The sequence below is a fragment of the Stegodyphus dumicola genome, chromosome X1 (genome assembly GCF_044657685.1).
Source record: "Stegodyphus dumicola isolate Sdum_Otavi_A_Nest chromosome X1, ASM4465768v1".
Classification (NCBI taxonomy): Eukaryota; Metazoa; Arthropoda; class Arachnida; order Araneae; family Eresidae; genus Stegodyphus; species Stegodyphus dumicola.
The window spans coordinates 82,909,696-82,935,632 of record NC_140780.1 but is presented as its reverse complement, the minus strand read 5'-3'; the positions used below and the strand labels follow the sequence as shown (position 1 = coordinate 82,935,632).

The 25,937-nt window shown below is 32.8% G+C and overlaps 1 protein-coding gene across 5 annotated transcripts in view; it reads left to right on the top strand.

The window, feature by feature from the left end:
- Positions 1 to 25,937, top strand: part of LOC118199148 (putative tRNA (uracil-O(2)-)-methyltransferase) — a 107,777-nt gene that overhangs the window by 73,090 nt on the left and 8,750 nt on the right. For 4 of the 5 annotated variants that reach the window (XM_085808039.1, XM_085808040.1, XM_085808042.1 and 1 more), the window contains 2 exons: positions 1,166 to 1,517; positions 22,273 to 22,410. In XM_085808039.1, the coding sequence (XP_085664165.1) occupies positions 1,166 to 1,517; positions 22,273 to 22,410 (490 nt within the window). The remainder of the gene's footprint in view (positions 1 to 1,165; positions 1,518 to 22,272; positions 22,411 to 25,937) is intronic. The other variant, XR_015038673.1, reaches the window with a different exon arrangement.

The window sequence follows — 25,937 nt, the reverse complement described above, 5'->3', positions numbered from 1 at the left end:
AATTTCAACAATGCATAATTAAAACCTTGAATGTTTTCCCTATTATGATGTTAAAGAATGAACCTTGCATGTAATGTGCCATCATTTTGCAAGCTTAATTTCCACTCATTAAGAAAAATGTGCATGTGGATCATGAATTGAATAGTTTAATTTATGAAAGTTTTCATGAAAGTGTTTTAACTGCCCATTTATCACATCTATTTTCATTAAATGGTAATTTGCGAGGTATTGGCAAACCCCAAACATTTTAATTAAGTGATGGTGAATTTTACATCATATCAGTATATATTATTAAGGTGTGTAAATTGTTAATATATTTTATGTAGTGAATTGAGCAAATCTAAGTATAAAATTGAATTTAAAACAGAGGGAAATAATGAAAAGCAGCATACATGAAATTTCTTGTTTTACATTTTCTATCAGGAACTGCAGTTAAATTTTATTTCTCACAAACAAACCACTAAAAAATTTAACAACATTGTCAAAACTAATTGGTCTCACTGTTAACATTGGAACAAAAAGAAAAATGCCTTTCCAGTTCAAAGCACTATGCTCTGTACTATAACTGTTATAATATCTAATGATTCTGTTAACCGTTATTCTGAAACTCAAAATATTCAGAAAGTTTTCCATGAATGTGCAGCAGTATGACGTTTTTTCATTAGTAAATGATTATTGAAGAAACAGTGCTAGCAAAACTGAAGCAGGATAACGTTTTTTTAATCCTTATAATTTCAAAATAATCAAGTAACTGATTTTTATCTGAAAAAGATAAACAGATTTTAATGTTCATACTGAATATTATCTATTTTTAGCAAAACTCAGAGTAATATGAGTGAAATATGCAGATATATTTAATATACCTATCATTTGGAGATACTGTAATGTACATACTTAAAATGCTTAAAACTTTTAATGAAAAATTTGAAGAATTTTCATATTCTTTTCTAGTTTCATAAAATCGGAAACTTCCTTTATTTTGTCTGTGTATTAAATTTAATTTTTGTGTACCATATCTTATTTCTTCTAAATAAAAATTTTTGAAAAAAAATTAAATACATGAAATATGGGAAAATGATTGCATAAAAACTTAAAAATGATCAAAATAAGAGTTTCAGTGTATTAGATTTGCTGCGTTTGTGATTATCATCTTTGCATTTTACAGATATGTATTGTGTGTCAGTCGCGAACTTACGAGAAATGTGATGAAGCAGAAATAGATGCATTACGTTCTGAATTTATCCAGTATCATTCAAAAAGGTACACCTGCTCTTCAGTGTGTCTTCAAGCAGGAAATAGCCATATACAAGCAGAGAACAAAGTTGCAATGTCCAAAAGTAACCATTGGGTTCGTGATTTTATACCGAGGGAAAAAATTGAAAATGTAAGAAATTGCACCAACTTGGATAAAAAATTTTTGGAAGAAACAGTTATTGCTGTTGCTGAAATCTTGCTCAAAACAGAAAACTATGTCCACATCCAGCGTGATACAAATATCATTTCTTGGAATTCTGGTGGTATGTATTTGAGCATTGCTGTCTATTGGTTATTGCATTTCTGTATTATTTTTACTGATATTCTCTTTTAACTTCAGGCTTTAATTCATTGTATTGAGGCCACCATAACTGTTAATTTACTGAGTAAATAAACAAAATTATTTGCATTCTTTTTAAGATTTATTAATAATTAGATTGTAATAAGTTGAGTTAAAATTTTTTTATTAAATATTATAGTAGAATAACTTGGATACATGCACTGTATTTAAAATTGTAAAAAATATCTAAGAGAAACTTTACTGCAATATTAATTTTTCTGTGCAAAAATATTTTTTATAGTAAATGTAATTTAAAAGTTGTACATTTTGTAATTAATTCTATTATCTCTAGTATTTTTTTCTGTAATGCTTGAGGGCACAGAATTCAATTTTACATTTGAATTAGTACATCTTGTTGCTTGATGCAATGTAAATGTTAAAAGCATGTGGATATGTATGTAGTAAATTTACCTTGCTCATTTCTGTATTAAATATTAAATAATCACTTTTTAGCATGAAGCATGTTCACGTTTCTCAAATGTTTTTGCAATTTAGGAAATGCGATGTATAGTTATGATGGTAGCTGGAGATTTGAAGGTTTTAAAATAGTATCACATAAAAAGCAAAATTTTCTGATAACTGGAATATGCAAAGAAATGCTAACTGAAGATGATATAACTTATTTCTGTGATTGCAATGACAATGTAATCAATCAATTAATGAAATGGCAAAAAATATTGCATTTTTACTTCCGAGTCAGATTTAATTTTCATAAGGTTGTTATTCATATAGTCTTTCTCTATAGAGAATAGTCTTTTATAGACAGGTAGTCTTTTGTCTCTTTCATGAAGAATATGATGGCTGCTGCTTTATCTCTTGATAGATCCAAAATTGTAAAATTTGTTTCAATTAAAAAGAAAGAAAAAAATGTTACAGGATAAACAGTAAATAGTAGTATATCAGTAAATAATCATGAGTAAAGAAGCCAAACAAAGCTGGTAATGCTTGGTTCCAAGGAAATACACTGAACAAAGAGAAAAGAAGAGCTGTGTTCTATGGCTGTTGGGAGGAGGGAATTCTGATTAATGAAATATGTGAAGAATTGCTAAATGTCACAACTGATGGCAAAATCTGTAGTATGGTTTTAAATCCAGAAAATATTGCCACCAATAGTAAAGAAAGTGATAGAGATTTTTGAAAATGAAGGGATTGCAAATGGATATTTAATGGGAATTTTCACCATGACAGAAACAAAACCTAAACAGTGGAACTCCATCAATTGAAAATAAAATTATGTATCACTATAAAATTAAAAGACATATTCACATAGAAAGTAAAATGTATTAAAACATCTTATGTTAAAAAATGATCAAACAGTAATCTTAATTTTGTGCCCTAAACAAGTTGAGCAGAAGTTGCTTTGACATCATCCTTAATGGCTGAACGTTTACTTAAGAGGATAAGTGGAAGAATTTCAGTCCATTGTGCTATATTATGTGCTTTAAGGGCTATTTTGAGATGCCAATGGAAGCGTTCAATAATTCCATTTGACTGTCGGTGATATGCATAGGTTCGAATCTTGCTCCACCCAAGTGTGAGTAAGTTCTCTAAAAAGATTAGATTCAAAATTTTTACCCTTGTCAGATGTAATTGTAACTGGGCATCCAAATCTGGATATCAAGCCGTGTAGTAAGGCATGCATGGCTGTTTCCACAGTCATGTTTGTTGTTGGAATAACTTCCAGCCATCTTGTGAATCAGTCTATGATAGTCATGCAAAACTGTTTCCCGCCAGATGGTGGTAGAGGCAGAGTTAGTAGCAGTCCTTACAAGTGCTTATAAGTCCTTATATTTGAAAATAAAATATAAAAGCCCGTATAGGTGCTTACTTTTTCTCTGAAGCACTTATTTATTTATTTTTTTTTGCTTTTAGTGCTTTTCTTTTTTTTAACGAACGCGCATTTTTTCCCCCGTAACAAAGCCAAAACTAAATAAACAACTTTTCTTCCATATATGGAACGTCAAATGGTGAATTATACTCCCAGAAACAGCTTTTTGCCCCTTTAGCCCCATTCACAAGAGCAGATTTGAAAGGTAGCGAAAATCGGTTCTTCCAACGTATCCCATTCACATGCCAAACAAGCATTAACTGCCTCGCCGAATTGAAGTTAGAACTTGGTTGAACGTTCCTACCTCTCCTGGAGCAGGGCAAATGGGGAGATTTCCCATACTGCACTGCGCAATTGCGCCGTTCTCTAATTTTAACAAACAACATGGCTGATGTGCAATTGACTGCTTGCTGGACTGTCAGCGAAATAATCGTGTTGATAGATATCTGGGGATGTGATATCATCCAAAAAAATTAGATGGAACCGTACAAAATACGGAAATTTTTAAATTAGTAGATACAAGGTTATCTGATGCTGGTTATTCCAGAAATACCGTTCAAATTAAAACTAAAGATGCACATATCATCTTCAACGAGACAAGGGGACTCAGTACCTTTTGAATGATTATTTTTTAATTTAAGAACTTTCATCTACTTTTTTTCTAATATTATTAAATAATTTTGTAAGACAAGATAATTTTAAGCTGAAAGAAAATTTTTAGCCCAAAGGGACAATTTGCCCTTGTTGAATCGCTGAAATTTTGGTGTTTTAATCTTTTATAACTTTGACCTTAAACTGACTCATGGTGCCAGACAATAAAATCATATGAACATTCATATAAACAATCATATAGTGGTAGTACAAATTAAATTTTAGGTTTGCATTGTGAGTAACCTATGCAAAAGGAAAATCAATAATCCAAATTCAAGTAAAGCTCCATGTTTCTTGAAAGCCTACCGGCTTAAACAAATGGAGTGACATGACAGACCAAAGTAAGTTACACAAAATAAACAAGTGCAATTAAAATTCTAAATCAAACACATTTATTAAATTCTTGAATATAGTAATATTATTACTAAATACTTGGGTACTGATCAGTATCCCCTACCACATATTTTTACTATGAAAATATCGCATCTGTCACACAAAATTTCAGGTTACAATAATTAAAACATTTAATTAATAATTAACATTTTTTTGACAAGTTAAGAAGGTGTAACATATTTGAATTCTCCGAATTAACTGGTAATTCCCTTAAAATTTCTAATCACTTCTTAATATTACCAGCTAGCAATATTTAATTTACATAATTAATAAAAATTTATATATGTGGATAAATGGTTATTAAGTAGTCAGTCCACCATGGCATTTGGGAAGACAGAGAAAAGAGAGAAAATAATCTTAAAAATCACTCACAGATGGGAAGACATTTTTTCCGGATTGAAGGATCTTTAGTGTCCAATCCACTGGGAAATAAGCAGGGACAACTTTTTTATTATTATTATTATTTTTTGTTTTGGTCAAAACACTTTCAGAAGCATCCATTGATTTCAGGAATTGCAGGTGTAGGATATTAAATAAAAATTCTTCAATCAGCCAGGAACCGCCTTAAATATATCCATTAAGTGAGAGACAGTTTCCAAACAGAAAGATCTTTAGTGTCCAATCCAATCCACTGGGAAATGAGTGAAGGCCATTATTTTCCTTTCAAAACACTTTCAGAAACGTCCATTGGTTTCAGGAACAAGGGGTGCATGATACCCTCTTCTGGAACAAATCTGTATCTCATGTCAAATTCCTTCAACCAGAATGTCTCAAACATGACTATTCAAGAAGTTCTCCAAAATACATGATGAAACGGCGAAATTAAATTTTGCGTAGAGCACTTTCAGCACAAACTCTAGCTGTAACAAATCTCTTCTGTCTATGATAAACAGTTCTAACTGGAAATCCTCTAACATGACTATTCAAAGATCTCAAAATACACGATGAAACGGTGAAATTAAATTTTGCATAGAGCACTTTCTCCATTCTAACAAATTCTCATCAGCGGAAAGCCGCGAGAAACCTTACCTTAGATCGCAGGCGCTAGCCCCCTGCAAGAGGTCAAGCCCCACCGAACTTTCTCTTTTCTGCTTTACATCTTCGCAACTCCAATCTGTCTCTAAATCCGACTCAATAGCCGGCACTCGTGAGAGCAAGACCCGCAAAGGGTCAAGTCCCTCCACTCTTTTCTTCTCTTCCTCTTAGCTTGAAAATCAGAATGAATTCTAACAAGGTGTAAGCACTGAGGTAAACTCTCCTCTCCGCCCCCTTCCCCCCAAAAATTTCATTGGCTTACAAAAAATCATACCAATGCCAGAATTTTACTTTATCTAAACTGAGAAAATTCAACCCCCACGGCGAATTAAAAACCAGAAAATCTGACAATGAAGCCAACATCTGTACTCAAAAAACGTGGGAACGTAAAGTGGACCCACCAACTAACAAGCGGAAACTGATGTTAAGAAAGTAATTACCTAAGCTTACTGAAAGAAACAATGCAAATACAACAAAGTGAAAGGAAGACGATTTTCGTTTCAAACGCCATTAGTAAAAGGCGACAGCACAACACCCTACTGCCTCCATTGTTAGTAAAAAGGGCAATAAACCAAGAAACCAGATGTTTCCTCGCAACTGTTTCTCGCCTTTGTTACACTTTCTACTCAAGAATAACGAGTTAAATAAAGCCTTAACAACTTAAGAAACTCTTTTTATGGGATTAAAATATACATGAATACAAATAAAAATACTAGAATAACAATAACGTAAAACACATATTAATAATTAAAATTTGCGACGTAACACCCTGAAGGACTATTTATTTCGTTTTGACATTTTGTGTTGAAAACTAAACGGCGAATCACTTTTCAAATTGTTGCCACCAAATATTATCACCCTGTGTTATATTTAAATTAATTAAATAATGAAGAATCTGCATAAATGTATGTATGTTTCTCGCATTATGATAAAAGAACGGTACCTAGAGCCATCCAATTTTGAATAACGTGCGTTTCCACCCCAGTATGGGCAACTGGAAGCCCAAATTTAGAATTTGTTAGCTGTTTCATATTTTGTAAAACTTTCAGGAATTTTTTTATTAACAAACGCAACGATTTCAAAGCGAGCAATGGCAAAACATCACTGAAAGAAAAAACTTCTTTATCTCCTGCGCGCGAGATTGTATTGGAAATTCTAAAGATATGCTCATTTAAAAATTATTTTGAGATACTGCTGTTGAACTTAATTTTATGGTTTGAGTACGTAGAACATGATATTTAATAAATAAAGGTAACACACAAAACATTAAAAATTTGGATGTAATTTAAAATCTAAAAACCTTTAAAATTTTTTTAATACTTTTTTCTGGCCAGTAATTTTTTTTTAATTAAAATTTTTTGAAGAAGGTTAACAATTAAAATGTCATTCTTCTCCCACAGTTTTCAATTTTTCCCCAAATTTTCTTTTGCATTTATTAGAGTTCTTAATAACTTTAATGATCAATTTTGCAAATAATGAATTAGTTTCTAAGAAAAATGAAAATATATTTTTGTGTAAAAACTTTGAAACAAATATCTCATTTACATTTTCACTTCAAATAAATTTTCTTTTCAGTATTTTGCAAAACCCATCCTTGTTTCTATAAAGTATATAATTTTAAATAAGGGGTAAAAATATTAAATAATTTAGGCCATATCTATATAAGTTTTAGGACACTAAATAAAGAGGATTTATCGAAAAAATGCGAATGGAGAAAAAGCACTATAAAAATATAAACAGCCTAGATCGTGATTAAATCATTTCAAATTTCTTAAAAATGTTATTACTGAATTTCAGTACTTATATATATATAAAATAAAACCTATTGCTATTCAATTCGTTAATATAAACATAAATTACAAGCTTTTATTTAAAATCTTCGTGAAACAGGTTCAAAACAATTTTAATGCATGAATTAGTTTTAACATATTTTCTGAAATGTTTATAATTATTGTAAATAATATTAATTTGTCGTTTTATTCATTTTTTCAAAAAGCAAATTTTGAAATTTTAACAGCCAGAAAACATTTTATTTAAAAACGTTCAGCAATATATGTGATTTCTTTTCTTCTTTTAACCATTTAGTTTCATATATAAATTACATTTTAAATTAATTTAGGTGTATTTTAGTTAATTAAAGAGTTAAACTCCAATGGTTTTCAATAGCAATAGTAAGCAATGCCAAAAAAGATGTGAGACGTTAGAAATTCGCCAATCTGATCCGCGTTTGTGACATCATTCATTGCTCGCAGTGGCTTAAGGGTTGAGGGATGGAAGACGATGTGCATCTGAGCTGGTCCTGAAGGCGGAACTGCTTCATATCCCCGTTTCTTCCTAATACAAACGGTGGCTGCACAAAAGAGCTTTGCATGTGAACGGGCTTTTCGCTGCATTAACATAACCTTTGGTGCGCACGAGTACAGACAGGTGCATGGTGTTCTATTGGTCAAAGAATTGCAAAAGTAGTAGAAAATTCCAGCACATTCCATATTCTTTTGCTCCCACCCAATATTACACACGTTTGAATTTCTATCAAGATTTTAATAATTTAGATTCTCGTTCCGCGTGGTCAGTTCATATTCATGTTTATTTATGATCGGTATGCTTATACTATGAGCATATGTATGAGTATTTATAATAATATACAGTACAAAGTCTTTAATCCAGGCGTCCATAATCCGGAATGATCTATAATCCGGACCGCAAAGCTACAAACTTTCTGCGCATGCGTAGCGTTTACGCATGCGCGTTTAATGTATAACTGACAGTATAAGCTAGGCTAAAATTATCTAATTATCTATTTCAGTTAACGTTGCAGATTGCGTTGTTCCTTAATCTTCTAATTGGATCCAGCTTATTATTTTTTGCAGACTGTTGGAGCAATTTTATAAAAAGTAAGCTTGAACTTTCGATTATGTTAAAAAGATTTTCCGATTCTGGAGCTGCCAAAGGAACTATAAAGCAAAAGCACGTTTCAGTGTCCATCAAACAAAAAGTGGAATTGCTGCAAAAAATGGATAAAGGCATATCCTTTGTTTCTCTAACCATTCCGAAATTTGTTTATCAATTTCACGCTGCTCTGTGGCAGGATAGGGGGGGAAACGCCGCGGCACGCAATGAATTGGAAGTTGATATGTCAGCACTATCCTTATCTTCAGGGCAGATGTTTTTATTTTGTTCGGCTTATAATTCCTTACTAAATGTAGTATTTCATCTGGATCTACTGCGTCTCTGATATGATTTAAATCAAATTCCTCGTCATTATAAATAACGAACACACATCAAATAATTAAAACACAATAACACGCCGAACAAACACTAATTCAGAAGTCAAACAACAAAAATCAGCATTATATTTTCAGATTTTCACAGGACTAGTTTGGATGGTTTTACTGAACCACCATCGTGAGCTGCAAAAACGCATATGAACGAGATAGGATATAATGATCAGATAAGCGCAAATGAACAAGATAGGATATAATAATCAGATAGGATATTATCTGATCATTATATCCTAACCATAAGCACAAATGAACGAGATAGGATATCCTGTCTCGTTCATATGCGGTTTTGCAGCTGACGATGGTGGTTCGGTAAAACCATCGAAACTAGTCCTGTGAAAATCTGAAAATATAACGCTGATTTTTGTTGTTTGACTTCTTAATTACACATCAAATAGTTTTCTAGTTGCAATTTTCTAATTTCGACTATGTGTAATCTATGCTTTATGCATGCGTGTGTTGAAGGAAATGTTTAATAAAGTAAACAAATAAATATAAAGATTTTTTTTTTGTAAATTTTGATACCCTTTATATCTTAATTTCTCTTTATTTCATAAATTACAGTTTCATATTTTTAATTTTATAATTTCTGCGTGCCATCTTACCAGATTTAAATTGATGATCTATAATCTAGAAAAACCCTTAAACCGGAATCGCCGAAGTCCCGACAAGTCCGGATTAAAGACTTTGTACTGTATTTGCAGTATCTGCTGAAGTATAGATAAACTTAAAAAATGGGTAAGTGTGTTTTAACACAGATTAGTTTTCTAAGGAATAATATTTGGAATGGCATAAATAAAGTAATCGAATAGTCAAAATAATTTCTTTTTTTTAGCCACAGTTCGCAGCAAAGCAAGCAACGGACTTTTTTTGGGGTGGGGATCACTTTCCAACCTGGATTAAATACGAGTAAAAGTTCTGATGTCTACCAACCCAAGCGAAGAGTGATTCTATTTCAGAAATTTAATGCAGTCTGTTCAAAATTAGAATGAAAAACACCCCAGATTGGTAAATCTCATTGTTAATCAATATGAGTATGGCAGCGCAACGTGCTCTGCTCAATGATAAATATGCCACATGGGCACATGACGGTGAAAACTGAACGAAACAAAGGGGTGTTTTCCTTTATTTAGTAATTTATTCTTCGAATACCGCAGCTGCTGATTCCGATTGCATAATATCACATGCAGAAGAATTAAGGCGCACATATTGCGCAATAACGCTTGCGATATTTCGAAGAGATAAAAAGAGTTTTACTGTGCTTGCTAAGCAGATTATTTTTCAGTTCCATAGGGCTGTTTTTTATATGATGCACATATCGAAATGTCAAAAGCATTATTTAGCTGAAAAATCTAAAGAAAGGTTACAATCTACCCTTTTTCTTCTTTTTACTCTCGACTATCCGAAATTTTGAGATATTCGGCGATTTCCGAGTGTGCTGGTTAGTTAAGCTTTTGAAGCAGTTTCTCAGCTTCTGATTTCAGAAAAGTTCCTTTTTTTTACTTATTTTTGCTTAAATTACTTTGCTTGCAATATATGTTAAGGAAAAACAATTATACAATGAAAATTTAAAAAATGTTCAGAATTGAAGTTAAATTATTTAAATATTAATATAAGTGGAAAAATAAATTGTATTTATTTTTAGGTGCCAAGCGAATATAATAAATAGGGCTTATTATTATTTATTTTCTCTATTTTGAACTGAAATTTCATCATTAAGTCTTGTAATATAATTTAGTTCTGCATAATTTTTTTTTCTGTCATTGTAAACTAGTTCTGTAAATTGAACTGTTATTTAAAATTAAGAAAAAAAAGAATGTAATTGTTTTTCATGGTTGAGTAATGCTCATTCTTTCTTAATAAATACTGAATTTCTTATATTATAAATTACAAATCTAATTTTTCTTTTAAGGTTATGGAGTTGTGTATAATGTAATTAGACAGGTGTTTATTTTTTTTCTTAAAATATGCTCGAAAGATGCTTATAGGTGTTTATTTTTTTAACTAAAATGTGGCTACGAACCCTGAGAGGGCCTATGAAATCTATATGTATATGTGCGAAACGAGCATGGGGTTCAGAAAATGATCCAAGAGGAGATTTGGTATGTTTAGAAATTTTAGCTCGTTGACATTGATCACAGTTGTGCGTAAAAGATTTTATTTCTTTTCTCATGCCTGGCCATTTCTGTAAAATTATTTCTGTAAAAAGATATTTGCCTTCAACAATCATTTTGTTTATAATAATTAATCGCATACTTTAAGCAAAATTTTTGACCGGGTAATTTTGCTGAAAATATTTAATGAAAGAATTGGCGTTTTTATGAGTGATCTATTTTTAGTCAAGGTCACTGTTTCTCAGAACATTACATCAGTCAGATGTTTATATTTGTGTTGGGAAGGAAGGGAAAACAGGTGTTGCGCTGACGCGACGTCAGCAGGAAACGGGTAGTCAATCTCCTTTTTCACTCTTTCCTTTCGATATTCTGGTTCATGTTCTGGTTGTTTAAAAATGCCTAGAACAAGGTATCTTACATTAGAAGAAGCCCTTCAAAATTTTTTTGATGAAGAAACAGATGATGATAATGTTAATAATGACCAGAATGAAACTGATATTGTTGTTGTTCCCCCAGAAACTGCAGAAGCTAGTGACAAAGAAGAAAGGAATGGCAATGTTTTAAATAATGATAATGATATCTTACCAAGTGATACTGCTGGGGAAGTTGAAATTCACGTAAGAAGTAAGTTTCAGCCTTCTAAAAGCAGTTATAGTCATACTAAAAAGTTTAAAAAGCAGAAGACTGAAATCTTGAAGTGGATAAAAAAGGAACTGTTAGTTATGATTCAGGAAGAACATGATAGAAGAGATAGAAGAGAAATTATAAAAGACAAAATACAAGGTAAAACTAGTGCACAGATTTTCGATTTTCTTTTTGGTTTAGACATTTACTCTCTTCTCGTTGAACAGACAAATATATACGTTCAGCAAAATAATAATAAATAAATAAATAAATAAATAAATAAATAAATAAATAAAAAATTAAAAAAAGCCCAGAATTTATTGCATCTGAAGCCTATATGAGAAGATTTATTGGAATATTATTGCTTACAGGATATCATTCTTTACCTCAAGAAAAAATGTATTGGTCTTTTCATAAGGACATTTCTGTTCCTGTTGTACGAGAATCGATATCACGTTTGCAGTACAGGAATATGAAGCAGAATTTGCATTTGACAATAGTCAAATTGACAATATTGATAAATTACAGTGGATGGACAAAAATATGGAAACACCTTGTGAAATGCATGTTTGAAAAGAAAGATTGATTTTAATGAAATATGTAGGTGGCGCTGACGTTTTTGGCTACTGACGCCACCTATACAACTTCGTAAATGTGCTAAACAGTTCAGTTGTTGTCGGAGTACTGTTATGTGAGGTTGTCATTGCATTATGTCAGAGTTAACAGACTTCGAACGGGGGCAGATTGTTGGAGCACGTATGATAGGTGCCTCCGTAAGCAAGGTAGCCGAGGTGTTTAGTGTTTCAAGAGGTACTGTATTGAAGATTTATTCCGCATATTTGAAAAGCGGAAAAACATCATCTGCTAAATCACAGCGCGGACGAAAGTGTGTCCTGAGTGATCGTGACAGACGATCATTAAGGGCAATTGTGACGAAAAATAAGAAGACCACCGCTGCAAAAGTTACTGCTGAAATGAATGTTGTGTTACCGAACACTGTGAGTACCAAAACAATTAGAAGGGAGCTTCATAAACAGGGAATTGCTGGCTGTGCTGCAATTGAGAAGCCACTCATCAGTGATGCTAATGCCCGTAATAGGAAAAGGTGGTGTTTAAGTCATAAAGCCTGGACTATAGAGCAGTGGAAGCGAGTAATATGGTCTGACGAATCTTCTTTCACATTGTTTCCCACTTCTGGCCGAGTTTACGTCTGGAGAACACCATCTCAAGCCTATAATACAGACTGCTTGTTGCCAAGAGTGAAACATGGCGGGGGTTCTGTTATGGTTTGGGCAGCCATATCGAGGTTCTCTGCTAGCCCCATGATAACTGTGTCAGGGCACATGACTGCCAATACTTATGTGAACATTTTGGCCGATCAAGTTCATCCCATGGCACAAACTTTGTTCCCCGATGGTGATGGTGTCTTCCAAGACGACAAAGCCCCTGTTCACACAGCTCACATTGTCTGTCCAGGACTGGTTTTCTGAGCATGAGGATGAGTTGTCCCATCTCCCCTGACCACCACAGTCACCAGACCTGAATATTATCGAACCTTTGTGGTCTACATTGGAACGGAAAGTGCGTTCTCGTTATCCACCGCCAACATCGTTATCTAAACTTGCCACCGTTTTGTAGGAAGAATGGTATAAACATGCAGGAACTGTATTTATCCATTCCGAGAAGACTGCAAGCTGTTTTGGATGCCAACGGGTTTCCTACACCATATTAAGCAAAGAAACATGTTTTTTTTAAAGGTGTTTCCATATTTTTGTCCAACCCCTGTATATGAGGTGAGACCGTATCTAAACTTACTAAATATCACCATTTTTTTACTACTGGAAATATAAAGTTTCTTTTAGATTTCAGACGCGAGAATGCATTATTCCTTTTGCAAACTCCTATTGAGAGCATAGAATTAACAAGAAATAGATCAGCAACAGGAAGACCTAGTAAATTCAGCATTCAAAAACCACTGCATGGAGATGGTAGACATTTTATCATAAAGTCCATTGATAACAAAAGAGTTTGTTGTAAAGAGTACCATAGCCATACTGTTTATAGATGCAAAGTATGTAATGTAGCTATACATCATGATTGTAATCAAACTTTTCATTCTTGAATCTTTCAATTGAAATAATCTGTATTTGTAAAAGAAATACAATGTATATTTTTATATTAAATTAATTACAAGTAAAGTGATTTGTATTTATAAAACGTTCTACAGCTAAAAAGTAATCCTGCGCTTCACTCGAAAGAAACATCACGAGTACAATCTTACTCATTAAACATCTGTAGTCTTATTCCGCTGACGTTGCGCGAACGCAACACTCGCTTTTTACACCGGTAAGAGCATTTTTTTATTTTCGATATAAATTTATGTTATAAATGCTTAATTTAATATTTGTTATTATTTTCATGAGAAAAGAAACATTCCTTGTAGTTTTGGCAGTTAATGGGTTAATCTCATACACTGAGGAACAAAGGGACAGGAATGTTTTTGTGACATGTCACAATAGAGATGAATATCCTTGAGAGGAAAATAATGTTTCTCTAATTTTAAAGAGAGCTGTTGGATGCTAAAAGTTGTTGGAGTTTATTGCTTGATTGTGTAGCCGCAAATATTTGAAAATCGAACACAGTAGATGAAATATCATCGATCTCAATTCAAGATAGTGCATCAGCGACAGTGTTATCAGAACCTTTAGTATATCTAGTACGAGGGGTAAACTGGAAGACAAAATTCAAATGGCGTAATTGGCAAGGACTGCATTTTGTCAGGATGTTGCTGGAATGCAAATTTAAGGGGTTTCTGGTCAAACAGATGAGAAAATTTCGTCCTTCAAGGTGCCTAAATTTCTTGACTGAAGAATACATAGCATGGAATTCATAGTCATAAGTGGAGAAATTCCTTAGAGGTTTGCTTAGAGCTGAATAGAAGCTTCAGCTAAATAAAATAAAAGCTATAGGTTCGCATTGTTGTTTAACAAGTTGCATGAATAAACGGCCAATTGCTATATCGAATACATCAACCCATAGACATAATTGTGCACTGAGCATGGGATGTCATAACAAGGTTGCTTTAGTGATAGCTTCCTTAGAAGCTGTAAAGGAGAGTGTTGCTTCATCGTCCTATTGTAATAGCTCAGTAGAAGCTTTGGAATGAGAATGTCTCTTTATATTAGTATGGCCTTCAAGGTATTTGACTTAAGGGTGCTAGAATATGAGCAGCTTTAGGAATATGTTTATAAAAATAAAATAAACCTAAGAATCAGTGTAATTGTGTGAGAGTCTGCAGCTGAGGAAAATCTAGGATGCATTTTACATGATCAGGGAGGGGTTCAGTTCCTTCACCCTATAACCTAAATCCTAGGAAATCTATCGTAGATTGACCAGATTTGCATTACTTGACATTTAAACATAAACCTGAAGTTTAGAAAATAGCAGGTTTAAATGTTGTAAATGTTCTTGTTCATTGTTAGAAGCTGCAAGTAAATTATCAATAAATGCATAAACAAAAGGCAAGTCCCTAGTGACCTCATTGATAAACCTTTGAAATGTTAAGGAAGCATTACAGAGACCAAACTGCATTCTTTAAACTTTCAAACAGACCAAAATGAGTACATATAGTTGTTTTATATGCATTATCTGGATGAATGGGAAGTTGGTGATACGTTTTTCCGAAATCAATGTGACTACCGTGCAATTCTAAGGTAAATTCAGCCATGCAACAGAATAGGATACTATTCTTTGACAATCTGTGCATTAAAAGATTGATAGTCACCAACAGGTCTCCATTCAACAGACCCTTTCTTGGGCACCATGTGCAAGGCGATGAATTGGAGCTTTTGGAAGGTCTTATATGACCCGGTTGAATCATGCACTGAAACTTAGCTTTTGCAATTTTGAGGCGGTCAGGTGCTAACCGTCTATGTTTAGCAGCAACTGGACAACCTTTAGTATTTATATAATGCACAGTATTGTGCTTCACAGATTGATTGGGATCCAGTAATTCAGTAATATCTAGATATTGTAACAGTAATTTACCAAATAAATTATCAACACAAGAAGATTTTACAGAAAAAATTTTGCAAGTATTTAATTTCACCAACTACTTTAAACTTTGTTGTTAAATCAAATACATCGCTGTTACATAAATTAGGAGGTAAATTGAAGTAATATAAAAAATCTGCACCTATGATCGAGCATGTAACATAACAAATATAAAAAGAAAAAAGACAATTGTGTCCTAAACCAAAATTCACATTTATTGTTTTGCGACCATAGACATTAATAAATGATCCATTAGCAGCATTAAACATTTGGAGCACTGGTGGCCTTGAATTCAGATTTATTTGCAACAATTAAACTGTCATCACTCCCTGAATCTATTAGAAAACACCTACCTGTCAATTGGTCTGTAATGAAAAGATGGCACGATGTATGAGGGTGGGAAGAGTTGGTCTACTTTTCCTTCTTCAAGTTTCCCTTGTAGGAACACGATAAATTCAATTTTTTGCATTAGGGTTGAATTTTTTATGATACCAGCACACAGCGATTTTGAACGTTTGCGGCCAGAAAAATTGGTACGATATGAACTTCTGGAACGATAAAGTTTGGTCACTTCTTTTCAAAGACCTTTGATTTCCTGACGAAGTTGAGCTGAAGAACAGCTGGCATTTGCCGAAGAGGATTCATTGTTAGAGACGGTGGCAGATATATTCATGTTGTTTAGATCCAAAATTTGATCAGCTGTTTCCATCTTTTATCCGAAGTACTACGAGAGATGGAAGCTAATATAGCTCGAACAGGTGCAGGCATTGCTTGATTAAAGGGTTCAAATAAAAGTGAATCGTCTATATTATTATTTTCTGCACGACATTTCATATTGTGAAGAAACTTGCTGGGCTTTCGATCGCCAAGGTTTTCGCCTGCTAGCAGCCAACGAATCTCTTAAGTTTTTGATTCTGAACATCTTTGGATAATTCTTTATTTCAGACCCTAATATGGGTTGACCTTTATCAGGCTTAACGATGACATAATGAACAACAGTTGCAATATTAGCTTGTAAGTGAGCTGCGCCTAGTTGAATTTTGTCTTTTCCTCTATTATCAGTTTAGGTGTAGCTAATTCAAACATTGATTCTAACTTGTAAAGCCAAAGAGATGAATCAACTTGAATAAAAGGTTGAATCACTGCAGCAAAGGTTTCGAATTCAACCATTTTCTTTTAATGGAACACGCACTAGCGGGAAGAATCAAAACTAAAAGTTTCTGTTACGATTTCGCTCCATTGAAGAAGGTTACCATTAAAGGTAGTCACTATCAAGGGTGATATTTGTTAATCTGACTCCTGGATATGAATGAAACAGCATTTGATATAAAAATATATTTTATTTATACACACAGGAATGAGACTTACCAGGAGCATTGTGTAGTGTCTTTTTCTTCCAATGGCACCCACCAATAGAGACTGTGAGACGGGACAGAAGATGTGACATAATGAATAACGGATGGTGTGCGCCTCTTGTGGATTGGCTGATTGCAGCACCTCTCGCTTACACGATGAAATGCTACAGTTTCTTCCTAATTTAGCTAATTTTGTTTAATGTTATAAAACTTTTCTCTTCCCATGAAGAATCAAAGTGTAATGCACAGTCTATCAGAAAAAATATATTTGGTGTTGAAATAGCTAATAACAAATATTACAGCTTAAGTGTGCTTTCATAAGATGTGGTCTCAGCAAAAGTCAAATAGAAAATATTTCACAGGAAAAAGGGGAAAAAAAATATTGAAGGAATCCAATGAAAGTGAAAAAGGTGCTTTCCTGTGAATCTACATATGTCTGGTGAACAAATTAGTTCACTAGTAGGACAATATTTTGATATCTATAATTCTAATGAAATAGCTAAATTTGTGTACTTTCAGAAAAATTTCTGTTTAAAAGCAGCTGGAAAAACTGTCAAAGACCAGTTAACTATGTAATGCTGTGTTAATATGACTGGAGCAAAAGAGAAACCACTTGTGACTTAATTTTGCTGCTTTAAGAATTTAGCTTTGTTAAAATAACACAAGCCTGCAAAATTTAGGTCGTGTCTTGTTTTGTAACTTAAATTAATTGACTCCTGTGTATTTTTTAGCCCTGAATCTGAAAAAGATGTCAATTTTCCCCATCACATCATGGTTTTTCAGAAATGAAAACTTTCAAAATTTGTAAAAAGTTGAAAAATTGCAAAAATATGAAGCTTTAAAATAGATTTAAATGTTTTTTCCTTATAATATATTCTTTTTTTTTTTTTTCCATCTTATACTGAGACAATGTATCTAAGATACATAATTTTATTTCGTGTGTTGGAAGTTTCTGTGGACTGCTTGCTGTGTTTTGTGCTGTTCCATTTTTGTTTTTGATGGGGTTCATCTTGGTATAACATCCAGCAATATTCTGCCATCATCAAAGTAGTCCATTTGATGTCTCGAACTCCTTCATCTATCTCTTTGGTAATGGCACCCAGATTTTTAGGAAAACAGTTCAAATGTGAATTTAGGAAATAAATGTTTAAGCTCATTGGACAGATTAAATTTTGGCACTTCTGTAGCATTTTCTCAATTAATTTGAAGTTCAGATCTTTTCACAGCCCAGAAACATGGTTACTATGTCTTTAAAGGCTCCCCAGGCTTTTCTGTATCTTCCGTTTGTTTCTTAAATGACCACCTTTGAGAAGTTTCATAATGTCAGGACCATTAAAGTGGCAGTTGATAAAGCTGAAAATTTATCGCAGGTGTATTTAAAACATTGACCTCTTTTGGTAAGGCTTTGACAAATTGCTTCCTCTAGCCTAATTTGATAGTCAGAGGTGGAAGAACTTTATTCAGATCTTTAAGAGCTTTCAGGTGCACATTTTTGGTTCCAGGTTCTAATAAATCCCTTTTTGTATTAAATCCCCTTTTGTAATCTATTATTTTGTCTTTACTATTCCATTCACACAAAAACAAGGAAACTTTATATCCTCCATGCTGTCTTAAGCTGCTATCACACGTAGGTTTGTTTAAAAGCAACTTTTTGGAACAATTTTTTTGCTTTCTCACAACAGCCAATCACCATAGATCGCTTTGGGATTAACACAAGGGAAACTGGTTCCCTGTTACAAACAAGCTGATAGCTGATTGGTTGAAAACAAACAACTTGCAATTTTTTTGGAAAGGAAGGAAAAAGTCGCAAGTCTTTCTTTCAATAGTGAACCAGGCGGAAATTTGTCCAAACAGTTGTTCATGTGAAACAAACGCCGTGTGATATGGGCCTCGAGCATCGATATTATTTTGAGATCACTGCATATAATGTATGATCTTCGTATTTAATTTCATCGAGATTGAATTCCAAATCTTTAATACTATTTTAAATAGACAGAATGTCTGATGGGTATTGATGCATAGGTATTCCCATTGTTTAGAAGGACAACTACAAGTCTTCTTTTGGACAAACCTATGGACAGTCTCCAGTCGGTACTTTGTATGGTGTGCTGAATTGCTTCAGAAGCCCATGTACATCCGTGTATGTGACAGTTTCCTTATTTTGAAATATATATAAGAAAATCCTCTTCTCTGTACCTGAAGGAAGAAAATAAAAGGACAGCTGCAAGTAGATTCTTCTGTTCAAACCTCGAGCCAAACAGTTCTGAATTTTCTTTGGTCAATGCAAGTCTCAAACCATATCATTTAGTTCAGATTTTGAAAACCCTTTGATGTTACAAGTCTTGCTAGGTTCATACTCCTCAATGTTATCTTCATTTAAATCACTTGCAGAACCATTTATTTCCTGTAAATTTTCTGGTAGAATAGTTAATAATTCTATGATTAATTATTTTTTTTAATTATATATATAGTACATCTAAACCACGAGGAACTGGGAAAAAAGCAGATGGCACATTTGAATGGATAGTTCTATGTTTATTCTTCATAATGAAACCATGAACACCAGTAGGAACAAAAGTAGCAATCATTGCTGTGATTTCATGGCTGGTACCACACCATTGGAATTCCAAATCTGAATGCTTCTTGTCCACCTTTTGACCACCATTTGTCCTTCAATACATGTGTAGCAAACTTAGTGGAGTCTGGTCGTTGCTTCCCATTTCAGTGACTAAATTAATTAACAGCATCACTGCTGCCACTGTACAGGGTTATTCATAAAGAAGTATACACTTTCCAAATGCTGTAAAACAGTGACAGTCAAAGACACGCATCACCTCAATAAACCACAAGGTAGACATACCCTTAAAGATTGTGTCTAGCCCCTGATGAAAGTGACATAAGCAATAACGTGCATGTCGTGTGACTAGTCAGTCAAAATGGCGACGTCTGCAGTGAAGAAGGATTTTTTTGTTCTTGAATTTAGCAAAATGGAATCCGCAACTGCATTTCTGATCACAATTCGGAAGAGAACCTTCAACTAGAAAATCTGTCTATCAGTGGCATGAAAATTTTAAAACTATGAGCTGTTTGTGCAAAAATAAATGTCGTGGACCATCAACTGTACGAGGGTATCCCAAGAAAATGCCGATAGAGTTTGCATCATGTCGTGTGACTATGGGTTCACATAATAAAACATCTCTGAGTGTCTCTATATCATATGCCATTTGTTTCACAAGAACAACTGTTTCGGACAATTTTTCTGCCTGGTTTACTATTGAAATAAAAGCGTGCAACCTTTTCCTTCCTTTCCAAAAAAATTGCATGTTGTTTGTTTTAAACCAATCAGCTATCAGCTTGTTTGTAATGGGGAATCAGTTTCCCTTGTGTTAACCTCAAAGCGATCTATGGTGATTGGCTGTTGTGACAAAGTAGAAAAATTGTTCCAAACAGTTGTTCTTCTGAAATAAACTGACATGTGATAGCAGCCTAACAAAACTTAAAATAATCCTATACCTTTCTGTTGCTGGTAACATATAATATATTATATTGTTCTTTATTTATAATGCATTAAAACTGTATACTTCTTTATGAATCATCCTGTATTGCAGCTTAGGGTGGACACATTCCTTATTAGAACCCATCTTTGTAATGTTACCACCACATTTTTCATTTAAAAAAAACTGATGTACTGTTTCTCCAAGACTGGATTTTCCTGCCAAGAGTGCAATATTTTGTTGTAATTCATGTTTGTGTTCATGTTAGAAACATTCTATACTGCTTTCATTAAAGAACTGTTTAATGAACATATCCCCTAAATTTCTTGTTTCTATGTTGCTTTATTTTCAAATTAGACACAAAAAAATATGCTGTTTCTTAACTTTTGGAGGGTAGTGTTTATTTTTATTTATTGGCAATATATCATCATCCAGATTTGGAACTTGAATTGAAAACTATCTTTTTATCCTGCAGTACTATGTCAGTAATACAGGCTTTATTCTGGCATTCTTAGTCATTGCCACAGGAAGATATGACATATGGCCCATAACTTCAAAGATTTAATTCTTGTGGCTTTTTAGCTATCATAAACTTTTTATTAAAAAACTTATTTGAAGTACTCCCAAAACATTTATATTAAAAAATTGAATTTTAATGTTTGATGGGTAAAGTTTTGATTGTCTGACTGATCATAAAATAGCTTAAATGATTACAGCTAGAAACATGGAATTTGGAACGTGCATTGTTTGTAAAACTTGGGTGTCCCCTGAAGAAAGATTTTGAAAAATTTCATCACTAAGGAAATCAAAAGGAACCTTGCAATTTTTTTTTAGAGATGGGCAAGAAAAAATCCTTTCCTTGGCATACTAAAAGTTTTTAATTAAAACAGAATTTGGTACCTACATTTAATGAAGAATGAGTTTGAGAATACAGAAATTTAAGAATATCAGTTTTTAAAAATACATCTGTATGTAATAAAAAGATAAAAATGATATTAAGAAATGAAGTATTTTAACCTAATGAATATTGAGACTGTTTTTCTCAGAATGTATTTAAAGGAATGAATAATAGTTCAAATTTAAAAACATTTACACCTTCCTTTTAAATAAAGGTACCCAAGGTAATTCTGCATTTTTTGTTGAGTAAATGTAGCATTTGCTATATTAACATGTTAAATGTCATGCCACTATATTTCTCATTCAGGCGATGACAGTAACTGTTGGCTGACAATGTACAATTTAACGCCAGCATATTGATGAAACTGGATATCACAGGTTAAACTGCAAAATATACAAAGCAGACTTGATGCTTAACATAATGTTTGTGAAAAAGAAATATTAGATAATGAAAATTAAGGAAAATTCACTAATTTAGGTCTAATGCAGAGTTCTGCTGAAGCATATAATGTGTTAAAAGTTTTCCTCTCATCTTAATGATTATGAGAGTTTTGGTTTCTGAGTTTTCAAGTTTGCTTTGAAAATCGCATTTTAAATTCAGATTGCCAGCAGAAAAATATCACTTACTGTTTGTAATGAAAACATGGAGGTATATTTATTATTAATGAATATTAATCACTGTGAATTTTAATATGTTAAATAAATTTTAAAACTGGTAACATATTTTTTATATTAATAAAAATGTATTTCAATAAGTATAATTATAAATTAAAAAGGTACAAGTTTTGATGATAACCGCTCATTAGGGGACATCTAAAATCCCAAAGGTGTTCTCAAATTACGAGTTTTACTGTATTTTTTATTGAGTAAATAGCCCGCTGTTAATTTCCTTGATTGCATTATATGTATTAAAGAGTATACTTTACAAAGTAGAAAATTTTTAATTAATATAGGACAAATTAGCATTAAAGATTTGGCTATATCTTTGGATTCTAAGATACTGAAGGGAATGAAAAGCCAATGCGGTGGTCTACAAACATTTTTACGCAACCATAAGAATGTTTTCCAAGGTAATTCTGCATCATCTAACAGTTAAGAAAAATTATGCTTACTATGTTTGTAATTGGATGCAATTAGATTTCTGTAATATGTACTTATAAGAATAATTAACTGACATTGTAAGTATTATATGTGTTAACTAAGTGACTGTTGATTTATATTTATTATTTTTTAAAAAAGGACTTTTTTAAGTAAATACACATTATTTTCTGATAATTATTCTTGAAATTGAAAAATTAGTACGTACACACAGTTAGAATAAAGTTAAAAAGTAATTAGTGTTCTAGGTTGACATGTGAAACCATACTTAAACATTAGTAAAATTAAAGTTTTTGTAGATGGCTTCATTAGGTGAAGTCAGCTTCTAATGACTGAGGCATTGGTGATCAAAGAATGTGAAGAGAAGAAGGTAGACTCCTTGAGCAATGTTAAACCAAGTTCAAGTACCTGAGGTGACTGAGTTCCGACTATCTGCGGGTGAAGTAAATGTGCAGAGCATAACTGAAATTCATTCGCAGAGAATCGGTCCAACTCTAATGCCAGTAAAGTGCAATAAATAAATCTTCTGTTTAGAATTAATTCTTGCTATTATTTATTTCTTAAAATTTTTATCCTGCAGTATGCTTTACATGTACAGTCAAAAGTCGTTAATTCAGACACCCATAATCCAGAATGATCTATAATCCGGACCTCAAAGCTAAAAACTTTCTGCGCATGCGCCGCGTTGACACATGCGCATAGGCGTTTACGCATGCGCGTAAGACCTTTACAACTGCACATATGTGTATGCGCAAGCGCAGAATACGTTTTCGCGTGCGCGTTTTATGTATAACGTAAGGTATAAGCTAAAATTATCTAATTATCTATTTCAGTTAATGTTGATGATGATTAATCTTCGAATTGGATCCGGCTTGTTATTTTTTGCAGACTGTAAGAGCAATTTTATAAAAGTAAACTTGAACTTTCGATTATGTCAAATAGAATTTCCGATGCTGGAGCTCCCAAAGGATCAACAAAACGAAAGTATGTTTCGATGTCCATCAAACAAATAGTGTAATTGCTGCAAAAAATGGATAAAGATATGAAGAAGGTGACAGAGAGGTTAGTGAAAACAAAAAAATTTCGATTGACAAGTTAGTCGGTATTCTCGGCACAGCAATTACGGGACTTGAACAGCGGAACTTTGTAACTGAACAAGAAATTATGTCTGTTTATAGAATTAAAGAGAAAGTATTATCACATAAAACGAAGCAACTTAAACAACTTACATTGAAAGAAATGTTTAATAAAGTAAACAAATAAATATTAAGCTTTTTTTTTTTTTTTTTTTTTTGTTAATTTTGATACCTTTTAGATCATAATTGTTCTTTATTTCATAAATTACGGTTTCATATTTTTTAATTTTAGAATTTCTGCGTGCCATCTTACGAGATTTAAACTGATGATCTATAATCTGGAAAAATCGATAATCCGGAATCGCCGAAGTCCCGACGAGTCCGGATTAACAACTTTTGACTGTATATTTTTTATTTTAGACACTCTTTTCATTTCATTATTATTTAGTTTTATATTTTAAATATTTTTAATGTACTATCTTAAATTATGCTTTAATTTTAAATGCCATGTTCTGTATTTCCATAGATTAATATTTGTAACATTTATTATTATTAAAAATGTAAAAATTAATGAGAAGTTAACTACATCATCCTTCCTAGTACAAACTGCATTCTTGACACTTTGGGTTTAGGGAAATGGTACTTGCGTTCTCTTTGTTCAACAGTATTCATATTTCACAGCATAATTTTTTACAATATTACTTCTCGAAATCGTAGAACTGTATTTTACGGCGAACACATATACTTACTCCTATATCTAGTGTTCTCAACTTAGGTTGACCTTCAGTTGTATATTTTATAGAATGTTTGTTATACTTTGCTCTTGGAAGAAATACGAGTGCCATGTATTAGTAGTTAGTGTATAGAGGGTACTACCTATTTCCACTTTTGACTAATACGTATCTAGAAAATTGAAACTGTTTTGGCCCTTAGAACTTACTTGAGTAATCAAGTATGACCCTAAGGCTGCAAAGTTTGGAGACCCCTAGTATAAGGCATAAGGTAAGTGTGATCTGTTGTTGCATGTTAACTCTTACATATACAAAGTTCCATAAATGCAAAACAGTCAACAGTGGAAGTACTAATACATTACAAGAATACAAAAGGATTTTCTATTCTTACAAGAAATAATCTTCTTTGTACAGAAATAATATACAAATGGCATTCAGCCATTTGCTGTGCACATTATTGTACTAGTCTTGTTGACAGATCTTAAAAATAGACTTTTTATTGAAGGTAGCCATTGTAGTTTACAAAAGATTTAGACACATTATTAACTGCTGTTTACAGTTTAAGTGGAGCTGAGAAATTGCAAACAGTGTAAAAAGTTTGTATATAGCTTGTTCTGTGGCTTGGAGCATTGGTATTTTTGCTGAAATTTTCTTGAAGAAGATTTTACCATTGGCAACCTTATGAACATACTATTGAGCTCTTGTAAGAGCATGACAATGTAGCAGTGTCACCAAGTCTGGAATCACCAGACTGATTCATGATGTTAACACAGTTATTTCATACTGCACTTGCACCTGGCACATCTGGTGTAACAATGGAGAATTTGCTTAATCCACTGTTATCAGTGAGGATGCTATTGTCTTTAGGCTTCTTTGCTTTGTTGCTTTTGGACAGATTATTTGAAGGAAATTTAGAACAACCATGGTAACTGGTAGTGTGACTAGATTGGAGGTATTTACATTTGGCTGTATCTAATTGCTTGGCACGACAGTCTGAATTTTTGTGTCTGAGTGCATTTCATGCACATGCACTTCAAACAACAAGTTTCCAAAGAATGATTAAAGTATTATGATACTGCACACTGCTACCTTCTACTTTGTATGCAGTAACAGATATATGAAAATGCAAAAGATTTAAATTTCAGATGTGTTCAGTCTTCAATTTGCATGGGAGCTGAATTTTGAATAAGGGCATGGGAGCATTTTTTTTAAGCATCTGTGTGACTTTTTTTAACCCTAGAACTTTTGTTTACAAGTCCATAGAAAGACCTCTGAACATGACCTTAATTGACCTTTGGAATTAGTTTGTTGTGACATAATGATCCATTCTTCATTAGTCAAGGTAAGGTAATGAATAATATCTCTGTGAGCATCCTCAGCTTTTAGAAACATTTTTGAAGGAACTCAATACTGACTCTACCAACAGAATTTAGTTTCATATCATTTCTCAGAATTTTAATGAAGTGTGAGAATTTTTTAGGTTTAACCATTATTGGCTTTATTCTTGGAGGTCGAATAGGTGTACAGTCATTACTCAATCCATTCTGGGTATCCATATAAATTTCTTCCAACTTGTCATTAACAACATTACACATACTATTTGCATTAGTGTCAACATCATTATTATTTGGTGACAGAGTATAAAATTTATTATGAATTTGGATTTAACATTCTGTTCCACAATTTTAGATGGCCTAGCCTTTGGGGGGGGCA